Consider the following 13,717-nt stretch of genomic DNA (forward strand, 5'->3'; position numbering starts at 1 on the left):
TCTCACGAGCTCCGGCCTGCTTTTACTTTCTCCACCTTTGTAACATCATCTCGAAATCTAATAAACGCCTCTGTTCGACCCATTTTTAGTATTGTTTACTTCACCGAGACCAAACTCACCTTAAACAATTGGCGCCCACCGTGGGGCCGAACAGACCTAGCGTTTCTAGACCGATATGACCACCGGAGGTACGAACCCTGATACCTCCGGAGAGGAGCCGGCACTCACGCCTCCTCCCATCCTCTCGTCGGAGTTCATGAGTTCAGTCATAGCCCGACTTGCTCATCAAGAAGAAGTTCAGAAGACGACGAACGATCAACTCGCCGCTATCGTAGCTGCTCTTAGCGCCTCCACCGGTAACTCTCAACCGCTTCGTCGTCACCTTTTCAATACAAACCCCCCTACTCCGGCGGAAGGACGATCGACGAACCCAGTCGATCCTACTCTCCAACTCGCGGAAACCCTAGCCGCCGATGTTTTTCCTACAACGTCAGATCCATCTACCGTCCGAGAACTCGCCGAGCTTAAACTAAATTTCCAACAAATGAGTTCAAGGATCCACCAAGCAACGAGCGCAGTACCCGAGATTGACAGTGTCATCGCATCAACATCGCGTACTCCTTTCACCGAGGAACTGACGGAGGTTAAACTCCGAAAGATGGACAAGTTGCGTCTTCCAGAGTACAAACCAGGAGGAGATCCCGTCGAGCATTTGACAGCCTTCAATATTGCGGTAGCAAGGGCCAGACTTGCCCCCGACGAAAGAGATGCGGGATACTGCCAACTCTTCATCGAAACACTCAACGAGCAAGCCTTAACCTGGTTCTCAGGACTCGAAGAGAATTCAATTAGAAGCTTCAAAGAGCTCTCCTCGGCCTTCCTCAAGACTTACATCATGTTCACCAAGCGCGAAGCAACGGCTTCGACCCTCTGGAACCTCAAGCAAACGAAGGACCAGAATCTTCGTGATTACATGGAGCGCTTTAAATCCGTCGTGTCAAGGATCAACATCCCAGACCACATTGCCGTTGATGCCTTGAGGAATAATCTCCTTGTGGAATGTAAGTTCCGAGAAGATCTTTATCGATGCACCGCCACGACGCTGCAAGATGCCGTTGCTCGTTCCCACAACTTCATTCGCATGGAAGAAGACACTAAAGCCATCTTGAGCAAGCACAACCCGGCGAAGCAATCAGCTCCTAAGAGCGCCGTCACGGCTCACGTCGAACCCCGTCAGCATGCCCCAAGCGATAAAAATAACCGAAAGAACGGTCTCCTTTACGTTGTTGACGAAAACGGGAAGAAGTGGAACACCTTTCATCGGGAAACGGATCCTCCAAGCGAATCCCCCCGAGCAACCGCCCCAGCCACGGTCGCCCAGGTCGATTCGGCAGCAGGATCTTCCCGAACCCCACCAGGGCTTACTAAATCGTGCAAACTCCACGGTGTAAAAGGCCACGACACATCAGAATGCAAAACACTTTTCGCGCAATTCCTCTCCTCACTTGAAAGCGGTGAAATCAAGATTCCTCCTCCGAAGCCAAGAAGCGAGAACAGTTGGAGCAGAAACAAGGATAGGAAAAATCAGCGAAAAAATCCGGCGAGACCGCGCCAAGACGACCAAAAGCCAAGGAATGCCGAGCAAATCCCACACCCAAACGACGATGATGACGCCTCGGCCGACGAAGATCCGCCGGCAGCTAGACAAAGGATTGAAGTTATTCGCGCCCAACCGGAGTCTTCATCAGACGAAGAGAGCGATCTCGAGGAAACCCTCGACCCATTAGACTTGCGCGTACTTCTCAAACGAAAGACCACGGCGACGAACGACAGGACTCCCGGATCTTCCGATCTCCGAGCCGAGCTCAACGCCAAAAGAAGTAAGCGTTCGCTGAGCCCAGGATCTTCGCTGGCAACTACCGACGGTAACCATATCGTCGACCTACGAGATCAACTTAACGCGCGAGTCGGTGATCTGCGTACAAAGCTAGATCACAAAAAAGCCGGGGATCCGCCGAAAGAAAGCGAAGACCTCCGAGCTCTTCTCACCAGGAAGCAATCGAATACCAGGCCGCGGATCAACGTGATTATGGGAGGATCTCCACCGTGCGGGGATTCTGTACGAGCGGTCAAAGATCACCGACGAATGGTGGATACCTCGCAGCGCTGGCCACAGAAGTCCCCAGCTGATCCTCCAATCTCTTTCTCGACCGAAGACCTTCTCGGAGTAAACTTTCCTCACAACGACCCTCTTCTCGTCGTTTTAGCTATTGACAAATATGACGTCACCAAAGTGCTGATCGATACCGGAAGCTCGGTCGATATCATCTTTCGCGAAACTCTCGAAAAAATGGGAATCGACTTAAAAGACGTGAAGCCATCTTCCAGAACTCTCACCGGCTTCAACGGCTCCTCTGAAGTGATCATGGGAACTATTCGTCTCTCGGTACAAGCTGAGGGAGTAGCTCGGATGGTCAAGTTTTCGGTAGTCAGCACCAAGGCTCCCTACCACGTGATACTAGGTACCCCATGGCTATACTCCATGCGAGCAATCGCATCAACGTATCATCAGTGCGTTAAATTCCCGGGAATGGACGGTACGGTTAAGACAGTAAGAGGAGATCAACGGGCTGCACGAGATCTCCTAATCGCCACGGTCAAATTGCAGCGATCTCAATCACTAGTCAACTCGATCTCCCCTCCTGTAAGCAAGATCTGCCCACAAAAAGAAGAGGTGCTCGAAGTCCCAGTCGACGAATCGGATCCGAGTAAAGTGCTACGAGTTGGCGCTTATTTGTCGGACGAGATGCAGCGCACTATCACGGATTTCTTGAAGCAAAACTTATCTACCTTTGCTTGGTCGATGACCGACATGAAGGGAATCGACCCGTCCATCACAACTCACGAGCTAAACGTAGACCCAAACATCAAGCCCATTCGACAGAAGAGACGAAAGCTGGGTCCCGAAAGATCCAAAGCAGTTGTTGAGGAAGTCGAGCGATTATTAAGCGCGGGCTCGATAGCAGAAGTTCGTTACCCGGAGTGGCTTGCTAACCCAGTCGTGGTCAAGAAGAAGAACGGCAAGTGGCGCATGTGCGTCGATTTTACTGACCTCAACAAAGCTTGCCCGAAAGACAGCTATCCGCTTCCGAACATCGACAGGCTTGTCGAATCAACTGCCGGCAATGAAATGCTCACGTTTATGGACGCTTTCTCGGGATACAACCAGATCATGATGCATCCTGATGACCGAGAGAAGACGTCGTTCATAACCGATCGAGGAACGTACTGCTACAAAGTAATGCCCTTCGGGTTGAAGAACGCCGGTGCGACATACCAACGGCTTGTCAATCGCATGTTCGCCAAACAGCTCGGTACAACGATGGAAGTCTACATTGATGACATGCTTGTCAAATCAATCCGAGCAGACGACCACCTGGTGCATTTACGGGAGTGTTTCGACATCCTAAACGCGTACAAGATGAAGCTAAACCCGGCCAAATGCACCTTCGGCGTATCGTCCGGAGAATTCCTAGGCTACATAGTGACGCAGCGAGGGATCGAAGCGAACCCCAAGCAAATATCAGCTGTGCTCGATCTACCCAGTCCAAGAAACTGCCGAGAAGTCCAGCGACTGACAGGCCGAATTGCAGCACTAAATCGTTTCATTTCCCGGTCAACCGATAAATGTCTCCCTTTTTATGATCTCCTCCGAGGAAACAAAAAATTCGTCTGGGACGATAAATGTGAGGAGGCTTTTGGTCAGCTCAAACGTTACCTGACGACCCCCCCTATCCTGGCGAAACCAGATATAGGCGACGTTTTGTCCCTCTACATTGCGGTCTCGTCCGCCGCGGTCAGCAGCGTGCTAATCAAGGAGGACCGAGGAGAACAACGACCTGTTTTCTACATGAGCAGGAGGATGACTGGACCAGAAACCCGGTACCCGACACTTGAAAAGATGGCCCTGGCCGTCGTCGAATCAGCGAGGAAACTCCGCCCATATTTCCAATCACATTCAGTAGAAGTTCTCACCGACCAGCCGCTCAGAACCGTCCTGCAAAACACGAACAGAGCCGGCCGTCTTACCAAATGGGCAATCGAACTCGGAGAGCTCGACATCACCTATAAGTGCAGAACCGCTGCTAAGGCTCAGGTCCTCGCCGATTTTCTCGTAGAGTTATCTCCGGAACTCGCTCAAGATCTGGAAACCTCGGATTCAACATGGATCCTGCATGTCGACGGTTCCTCGACAAACAAAGGCTCTGGAGCAGGAGTTCAGCTTCAATCCCCATCGGGAGAGCTCATACGACAGTCGTTCAGCTTCGGTTTCCCAGCATCAAACAACGAAGCAGAGTACGAGTCACTCATCGCAGGCCTTCGCCTCGCCAAAGCAGTCAAGGCTAAGCGACTCAGTGCATACTGCGACTCACAGCTCGTCGCCAGTCAGTTCAGCGGCGATTACGATGCGCGCAACGACAGAATGGATGCTTATCTCCGAGTCGTACAAGCATTGGCTAAAGAGTTCGAATTCTTCGAGCTCACCAAGGTTCCTCGTGGAGAAAACGTCTGTGCGGATGCGCTAGCAGCACTCGGAAGCAAGCTACGCGATCAAGTCAAGAGAACTATTCCAATCCACCGAATCGAGAAACCAAGCATCGACATCTCGACGGAGTCAGCTAACTTCGTCACCACAGAACCCGAAACAACGCCCTTATCAGAGACCAACGACGACTCCGAGATGATAGATCAAGATCAGCTACTACCCGACTGGAGGACTGAATTCATCCAATACCTCACCACGGGCACACTTCCAACGGATAAATGGGCCGCAAGACGATTAAAGAGGCGCAGCGCGCACTATGTTGTCATGGAAGAAGAACTCTACCGAGTAACGGCTAACAAGGTCCTCCTGAAATGCATTTTTGCCGAGCAAACGCAGCTAGTAATGGCGGAGACTCACGAAGGAGCAGGTGGAAACCATTCTGGAGGTCGGTCACTTGCCCTGAAGATTCGGAACTTGGGATTTTTCTGGCCAACTATGAATACCGACTGCGAAGCATATGCCCGGCGATGCGACAAATGCCAACGACACGCTCCGAGTATCCATAGTCCAACCGAGCTACTGCGAACTTCCGCAGCACCTTACCCATTCATGCGATGGGGGATGGATATCATCGGACCAATGCCGAATTCTCGCCAACGTCGCTTCGTGCTGGTATTAACCGACTATTTCACCAAATGGATTGAAGCAGAAGCCTTCGCTCAGGTTACAGAGAAGGAGGTTCGCGGCTTTGTTTGGAAGAACATTATCTGTCGCCACGGCCTACCATACGAGATCGTGACGGACAACGGATCACAGTTTATGGCCGGAAACTTTAAAGATTTCTGCAACAAGTGGAACATCCGACTAAGCCCTTCAACGCCGAGATATCCTCAAGGAAACGGACAAGCAGAATCCTCGAATAAGATCATCATCGACGGAATCAAGAAGCGCCTCGATCTCAAAAAGGGACATTGGGCCGATGAACTCGACGGTGTGCTCTGGTCGCACCGGACAACCCCCCGAGGAGCGACAAAATCTACTCCTTTTTCACTCGCTTACGGGATGGAGGCGATGGCTCCGGCCGAGGTCAATGTAACGAGTCTCCGCCGGTCTAAGATGCCTCAGCACGTTGAGCTTAACCAAGAGATGCTGCTAGATGCCCTCGATGGGCTAGAAAAGAAGCGCGACCAAGCCTTACTTCGGATCCAGAATTACCAAAACCAAATCGAGAGCTATTACAACAAGAAGGTCCGCTCGCGTCCTCTCGAGCTCGGTGATCTGGTCATGAGAAAAGTCTTCGAGAACACCAAAGAGCCCAACGCTGGAAAACTAGGCGCGAATTGGGAAGGACCATATAAAATTACCCGAGTCGTCAAACCAGGAGTATATCGACTCGAGACTTCCCGCGGAGAGGCAGTCCCACGAGCTTGGAACTCCATGCATCTTCGCCGTTTTTATTCATAAAATGAGTTAACTTTTCGGAGCGAGCAAAATGATCTACATCACCTTTTTGCTCGCGCCAAAAAAAAAAAAAAAAAAAAAAAAAAAAAAAAAAAAAAAAAACCGAGCAGATGCACCCTACGGTCACTTCTACTCGCCCGAGTAAATGACTACCAAGTCACTTTTACTCGGACTAAAACGAACTACGAAAGGCTTGATCCTCCTCGGAGGTACGTAGGCATCCCCTCTACGGGGTCCAGCCCCAACAACCCAAAACAAAAAAAAGTTTTATTCATCTCGTCCCTCTCACGAGCAAACGATGCCAGCCCCTTAACTCGAAAAGCGGCGCACGAGCACTCGCCCAAATTAATCGAACGTATCCTGATCAGATATCGAACGAAGGGAAAAACAGAGTCACCGATGATGTAAATCATTGACCAAATTCACGAAGTGGAATTTCGGATCTTATCGCAAATCGAAAAATAATGAGTTGGCCGACCAAATTTTCTCGATTACGGCGTAGCATTCAGATACCTTTCCCTCGGAAACTTATCAAAAAGAAAATTCTCGTCTTAACTCTTTCCCGACTTATCACAAGAAAGAACAATGGGATTGAGTTAACGAGCAACGAATAATTTCATAATCGACTGAGACGTTAGCGGTTATCCGTAACACACTTAAAGGAAAAAACGCTTTGTAATCATTCAGAGTTCTAAAGAAAAAAGGGCAAAGGAAATCTTCCGAGTACTTAAACAACAACAGATAAGTTCAAAGGCTTCAAGGAGCCGAAATAGAAAAATTTTACAACAGATGACAACAGACATCAATCAACCACGGGAGGATCCTCGTTGCCACGGCCATATCCTTCTCCGGGACCCGAGACACGACCAAATTTGGTTGGGGCTGGCGCAGTCGCGTCTGCAGTAGGCATCCCCGCAAGAGCATCATCACCTTTCTCCGGGTCCTCTGACGACGAAGCAGATGAGCTGGCATTCTTCGATGCCTTAGCAGGGGAATCCGTTAGCACGATAGTCGGCACGGCTCCGTCCTTCGGAACAAGCGCTCCTGCTGATGCCTGCTTTGCAGGGTCAATGTCTTGGTCGGTAGGCTGGTTGGAGGATACAGCAGTTTGAGCGGGCTTCTCCACCGGATCTTCAGGACGAAGAGGAGTACGCAGAGCAATAGCGGCCTCCGAATCGATCAAATCAATATTTGATCCAAACGGATCAAGCTGACGCCAAATTTCCTCGATCAAAAATCGAGACTCCAACACTAGCGGAGAAAGGCGAAGATCTTCCGCCGGAATCTCCTTTACCTCCAAACGCTCTGCCTCTTCCTCGTAGTGCTTCTCTTGCCCGATGAAGAAGTCAATGGTTTCCTGCGGGATCTCAACACCAGAGGCCTTGATCTGCTCGAGACATTTCCTCGTCCCGAAGGCTTGACTATAGAGACACCGAGCATCGTCGTATTTGTCCCTCTTGTCCTCACGAAGGGAAATCCTGTGAAAGCGTTTCTCGGCTTTAGCGATCATGGCAATCAGCACGCGAACCCTCTCGTGCGTGACCTCGTACTTACGAGATTTCCGAAGCCTATCCATCTCCTCGGAGTGCCTTAGCAATTCCGCAGCGATTTTTGCCTCTAGATCAGCCTTTTCCTTCCGCTGCTTATCCACCATGAACTCGAGATTGTTCATCGCCTCCTTACACATCTGCAGCTCAGCCGCGTCAGATGTTCGCGTCTCGTCAAACGCTTTCCTGAGAGATTTCTCCCGAGCAATGGCTTCAGCCTTTTCCCGCGAAGACACCCGAAGAGCCTCCTCCGCTTTCTTCTTGGCTTCTTCGCTCTCACGGGTCTGCTCTCTGGCCCGCCTGAGGGCTGTGTCGTACTTCCCGACCAGAACATTCCAGTCGCCGTGGCTCTGATCAAAACACAAAAGACTTAGCCAAAATAATTTAAGGTTCGGAAAAGAAGGGAACGAACAACCGCTTACCTTTACAGACGAGCAAGAGGCGTGCTCATACTCATCTTTGAAGATGAGATCTCCCACCGAAGGGAGTTGATCGGGACCGCCTTTGACCAACCGTAACAGGCGAGCACAATCTTCCGGGTAGCAAGCCAGCGGAAGTTCACGGTTAAACTCGAACCTGAACCCATCTGCCGGGGTTTCCTTAGGGCGACCAGATACTCGGGTCTCAGATCCTTCCGTGACATGAGCAGGGGACTCATTCCTCAAACGGTCCCGCTGTCCTCCCGAAGTCGATGTTCCCCTCGGAACCTCAGTAGAACGCAGATCACCGGCTAAGGCTCCACGGGATACCTCCTCGGTGACTTGACTCTCCCGTCTCCGTCGGCGGAGGGCGATGGTCTCGTTCTCATCATCCTCCGAGGTCCCAACCTCGGGGATAGCTTCAGGAACCAGAGCCCGAAGTTCCTCTTCGCATACCGAGGATGAGCGGGGCGGAGCCGTCTCTTTCTTCTTCATTTTCTTCTTCTTAGGAATATCTTCAGAAGGCGGGTCCCCGGCTTTCCTTTTCTTCCCCCCTTTCTTAGAAGAACCATCCGCACCAGGATGTTCCGGCTCGGAGGAATCCTTCGGACCCTCGGCATTTTTCTTGCTCTTCTTCGAGCTTTTACCCTGCGAGGAGCCGCCAGTACGCGCCTGCTCAGTGGCAATTGGAGTCGCCACTACGACCTCCAATCCTGAGGGACCAACCCTGTTCTCAGAAGCGCCTCGCTTGGCTCCGACCTTCCCGGCTACAATAAGGCTAAGGTCTGGTAGTTGCTTCATCGTTTTAGCTCGGTTGATCTCCTTCTGCTCGGCTCTCGTAAAAAGGGATAATCTCTTCGATGTCGATTGGTTAATATGAGGATGCGGCTCCGAGATCCAGCTCTCTGCAAAAAGAGAAATCCTTAATAGACATCATTCATTTACTCGAGAACCTGGAAAGGTAGTGGAGACTTACGGTTGGCAATCCGGTCTACAGATTTCTGAATCCTCTCTCGAGTAAAATCCTCCCAGTGATCTTGCTTCTGCAACGCAACAATTCGAGCACTCTCCCTCCAATCCTCGGGGTACGTGGCGAGATTCGGGTGACCAACTAAAAAAAAAAGGGAAGAAAAAACACACGTTAGACGAGCATACGCTACAATCATCACGAAAGGCAGTGTGCAGTACCCATCTCCGCATTCCAAAGAACGCGATAACCAGACTTCGGAGGTTCCTCGAACGCTGACCTGTTCGACTTCACATAGAAGTACGAACGTTGCCAATCCGAGGTTTTGGTCGGATACCCCGTAACCACGTTGTAGTTTGGGCGCATCCTCGTCGAGACAAGCCCATCATCGGAAATTGAAACTGAGGTCAATTCTTCGAACGACCTCACACTCATCGACGTCCCCGCCTCGGCCGCAATTACCGATAGAACGACCATCAGCCGAAGAGACCCGTTCATCAGCTGGCTTAAAGCGACCCCTCTGCGGAACGCATAAGTCGTGACGATTCGAGGAATCGGGAACCACAGCTTCGTGTCATTCCGGAAATATGACTCGTAGATGCACTGATACCCCTTCGGGGGCGACCAAGGCCTCTGATCCCGCTTTGGGATGATGAACGAGACCCCGTGTGCATTGAGATCTCGGAGAATAGCCTCCACCGACTCCACGGTGGACTTCGTCCTCTCAACGTTGGACCAATCTTGTCCATCGACGACCGAAGGTCGAATTCTCCAAACCTCCAGTGGGCTCTCCTCGGCGAAGATGTTCCCAGGGTAGTAGCTGATCGGAACAATCGAGGCGTCGACCGCTTCTTGACCGTCGTCGTCACCCCGGAACTGTTCTCTTGCTTCCGAGACCAAAAGACGCTGCGCTAAATCCATATTCTCCGTATCCATCATTGCTCCGTGATGGATACTGTCGGGATCCTCAGCAGAATCCCGAGAAGATACCGCCCCCTTTCCTTTTTGCTCTCGCGTCAAACGATGCGACGACATCTCGGATAACCGCAGATCTAAAAACAGAGATAAAGAGAGAGAAGGAGCGTAGAGAGAGAAAGTACCTTTAGCGCTGCGGAGAAAAATGAAAAGAAGTGGAGAGGGGTGCGCTATTTATAGGGAGAGATAAGCGCAGAGATCAAGGCGTCATCATTACGCCTAATAAGGCCTAAGTGGGCCTAAACCCAATTAGGCGCGTGGTCGACAGATGCGTCGATCTGTCTTCTCGATCCGTAAGCGTTTAACTCACGATCGCAACGCGTGATAAACAGATGCGTCGATCCATTCCCTCGGTCGAGAAGCGTCGATTAACCGGATTGACTCCTCAACGATCAGCCACTTGCTCGGATTGAACCTTTTGTTCTCCGAACCAAAGATATCAAATTCATCGAAGATCGATTGCTCGACCATCAATGAACTGGGGGGGGGACTTACTGTTGGGGATGGATTTAACCCATCCACAAAGCCCATCGAACAAAGGGCCCAATCCAGCAGATCGAGTCAACCTCGGCTCGGAAGCCGATTCTCGGGGTATCGGCTTAGCCAGGAAACGCTGTTAGTCGAAGCAGAGAGCAAGCGAAGCGAGGCTGATCGACTAAACGGCTCGGAGCGAGCATCTCATAATCAGGCCCGAAGGGCCGACAAAGCCCAATCAGTAAAAAGAGATTAGGTTAAGGTAATCGAACAGAGTATAAAAGGAGAGGAAAGCAAAGGAGAAAGGCATCGACACTTAGCTACACAAACTTAGCGGCGAGATTAGGGTTTATCATCCGTACAATCATCTCTCTGCTATTTGTACTTTTCCGGTTTAAGCTCTCACGAGCTCCGGCCTGCTTTTACTTTCTCCACCTTTGTAACATCATCTCGAAATCTAATAAACGCCTCTGTTCGACCCATTTTTAGTATTGTTTACTTCACCGAGACCAAACTCACCTTAAACAGTAACCATGCGGAATGGCGGAATGGCACGTGAAACGCAATTCCGCAAGTATTTTACCAATCAAGAAAATATTGCGGAATGAAAAAAAAATGCAAAAACGCAAACCTGCGTTTTTGCTGACAAAATTATAAAGAGAAAGTTTATTAAGTGGAAAAGTGAGTTTTAGTAGATTATGGTGGAAAAATTTACAAAACTAACACTTTTATATTATTCAATTATATGTTAATACTATCTTAAAATTTAAAATACACACTAATAATGTTTAATGATGAATAGTTATGTTGTAAATAAAAATTTTTTATAACTTTTATATTATAAAATGTTAATCTATTGTTAAAACATATTGAAAGATAAGCTAGATATTTATAATAAAAACTAAAATAGTTTTAATACATTTTAGTTTTTTTCAGATCTGTAATCATTAGTTTAATTATTGCAATTTTTTTTGTTATAAAAATTAAATATCATATAAAATAGTTTAATCAATTTAATATATATTCTACCATTCCGCAAATTTTAAAATTTTCCGCCACTTAGTTAATTTTTTCTGCAGCTTAACTATTATTTCTGCGATTCCGCGATTAAGCAATGGTTACCAATCGGAGCCAGAGGCTTGGGATCGAGCTTATTCTGCATGTAAGGACGAAAAGAGGGAAAGCACTTGCAGCCAAAAACTCTTAAAGCTGTATACACTGGAGCAGAGTTATGTAACAGCTGAAACAGACTCTTGTTGTCAGGAAGAGCAGTTGATGGCAACAGATTGATGAGGAACACTGCGGTAAAGAAGGCTTCGACCCAAAACTGTTGTGGAACACGCGCATGAAACATCATAGTGAGGCCTAGCTCAGTCAAGTGTCGATGTTTTCACTCAGACAAACTGTTTTGCTGAGGGGTAATGAGGATAAGAGATTCTCTGTTGAATGACGGCTTGAGACAGCAGTGTGAGAAACTCCTTACTGATAAACTCCCCTCCACCATCACACTGAAACTGTTGTATGCGATACTCAAATTGATTCTCCACAAGTTGTTTAAGCCGCACAAACACAGAGTAAAAATCAGATTTCGTCTTTAAAGGGTAGAACCAAGTGAACCGTGTGTGATGATCAATGAATATAACATAGAACTTGAAACCTTGATTAGAAATCACTGGGCTAGGACCCCACAGATCACAGTGTATGCGTTCCAAAGAACGAGAAGATACAAACTCAGATGTAAGAAAGGGAAGTTTACAGCTTTTCCCAAAATGACAAGCATCACAAACAGACTGAACACTTGACTTATTGAAAACGATAGACTTAGTTCTGGATAAAAGGCGAAGAATATCCGCATGAGCATGACCCATCCGCTGGTGCCAAATCTTCTCACAAGCAGCTTGCTGTCTTGATGAATAGAAAGCTTGAAACCGGATATCCTTCATAACATAGAGATCTTTATGTAGTCCACCTTCGGTTATCACCTGCTTTGTCACCTTGTCCTTAACCAATACACATTCATCATCAAACGTAAATTCACATGGGTAGTCTGATGTGAGTTTAGAGACAGACAGAAAGGACTGGTAATGGCTGGACAAACTAAGACATCAGCTAAAGGGAGTATACCTTTCGGTGTATGCACAGGAATAGACCCAATGTGAGTGATCGGCAGATAGTCACCATTGCCTACAATGACCTGATCATTGCCAAGATATGGTTGAGCAGACTGCAACTGAGAGCCGTCGTTTGTGATATAAGCTGACGCCCCTGAGTCTGGATACCATTCTTGCCCTGTGTACTGTGATCGATCAGACAGTGTCATGGCAGACAATGCATTGTGAAGGTTATCGGGAGTTTGGAAAGCTTGATCAAAGCGATTGTAGCAGCGGGAAGCGGTGTGACCCACACGATTACAGATCTGACAAGTTGGTCTTGAGCCTGAAGTGGCGCTGGAGAACTGCTGGTAAAAACCACGACCACGGGTAGAGTAAGAGCCAGAACCACGACCTATGTTTCCTCTGTTACTGTAATAACCACGTCCTCTGTTAGAGTAGCCACGGCCAGTTTGGAAGGCAAGATGAGGAGTAGGAGCAGCATCGCTTTGAGCTTTAAGCTTGTCATCAAAGCTAACAAGTTTAAAAACTGCATCCTCAAAGCTTGCATCCAACACTGAGTCCATAGAATCCTCTATGACAGTACAGATTGACTCGTACTCACGACCCAAGCCATTCAAGGCAGCATAAATCATTTCTTGAGCAGAGACAGGAAAACCAATCGAATCAAGCTGGTCGCAAACTCCCTTAACATCATTAAGATATTCAGTCATAGGTTTGTCTTTCTTTGACATACCTTGCAGCTTTCTTTAGAGATCTAGTTTGCGAGTAGCAGAGATGCGGTTATACTTCTTTCCCAAACAGAACCAGACATCTTGAGCCGAGTTGAGTCCATAGACAGAACGCAGAGCTTCTTCAGACAGAGAACCAAACAGCCAAGCCATGACAAGTTGATCTCGACGAACCCATTTGACGAAGTCAGGATTTGCTTCTTCAGTCACGACATCACCATCTCTCTTCGTGACGGTCGGAGGAGGACGAGGAGTGGATCCATTAATGAACCCGAGAAGGGACTGACTGGAAAGAAAAGACTCAAACTGTGTTTTCCACAGAAGGTAATTTGTAGAGGAAAGCTTCAATGTCACACATTGAGAGATACGCAAAGATGGAGTAGAAAACGGATCTGGTGCTTCGGCCATGGCTCAGGATTTACTTGCTGAGCTCTGATACCATGAGAAACACAAGAACACCGAAGGAAAAAGCTTTACTGAATATGT

General features: G+C 48.6%; 1 protein-coding gene across 1 annotated transcript; it reads left to right on the forward strand.

Annotated features, from left to right (window-relative positions):
- The first annotated feature begins 145 nt into the window (after positions 1 to 145).
- On the forward strand, positions 146 to 6,109 carry LOC103848243. Its single transcript, XM_033287650.1, has one exon. It carries the CDS (start codon positions 176 to 178, stop codon positions 6,008 to 6,010), a length of 5,835 nt encoding a protein of 1,944 aa, XP_033143541.1. The 5' UTR covers positions 146 to 175; the 3' UTR covers positions 6,011 to 6,109.
- Positions 6,110 to 13,717: the final 7,608 nt, after the last annotated feature.

Source organism: Brassica rapa, chromosome A03, assembly GCF_000309985.2.
Source record: "Brassica rapa cultivar Chiifu-401-42 chromosome A03, CAAS_Brap_v3.01, whole genome shotgun sequence".
NCBI lineage: Eukaryota > Viridiplantae > Streptophyta > Magnoliopsida > Brassicales > Brassicaceae > Brassica > Brassica rapa.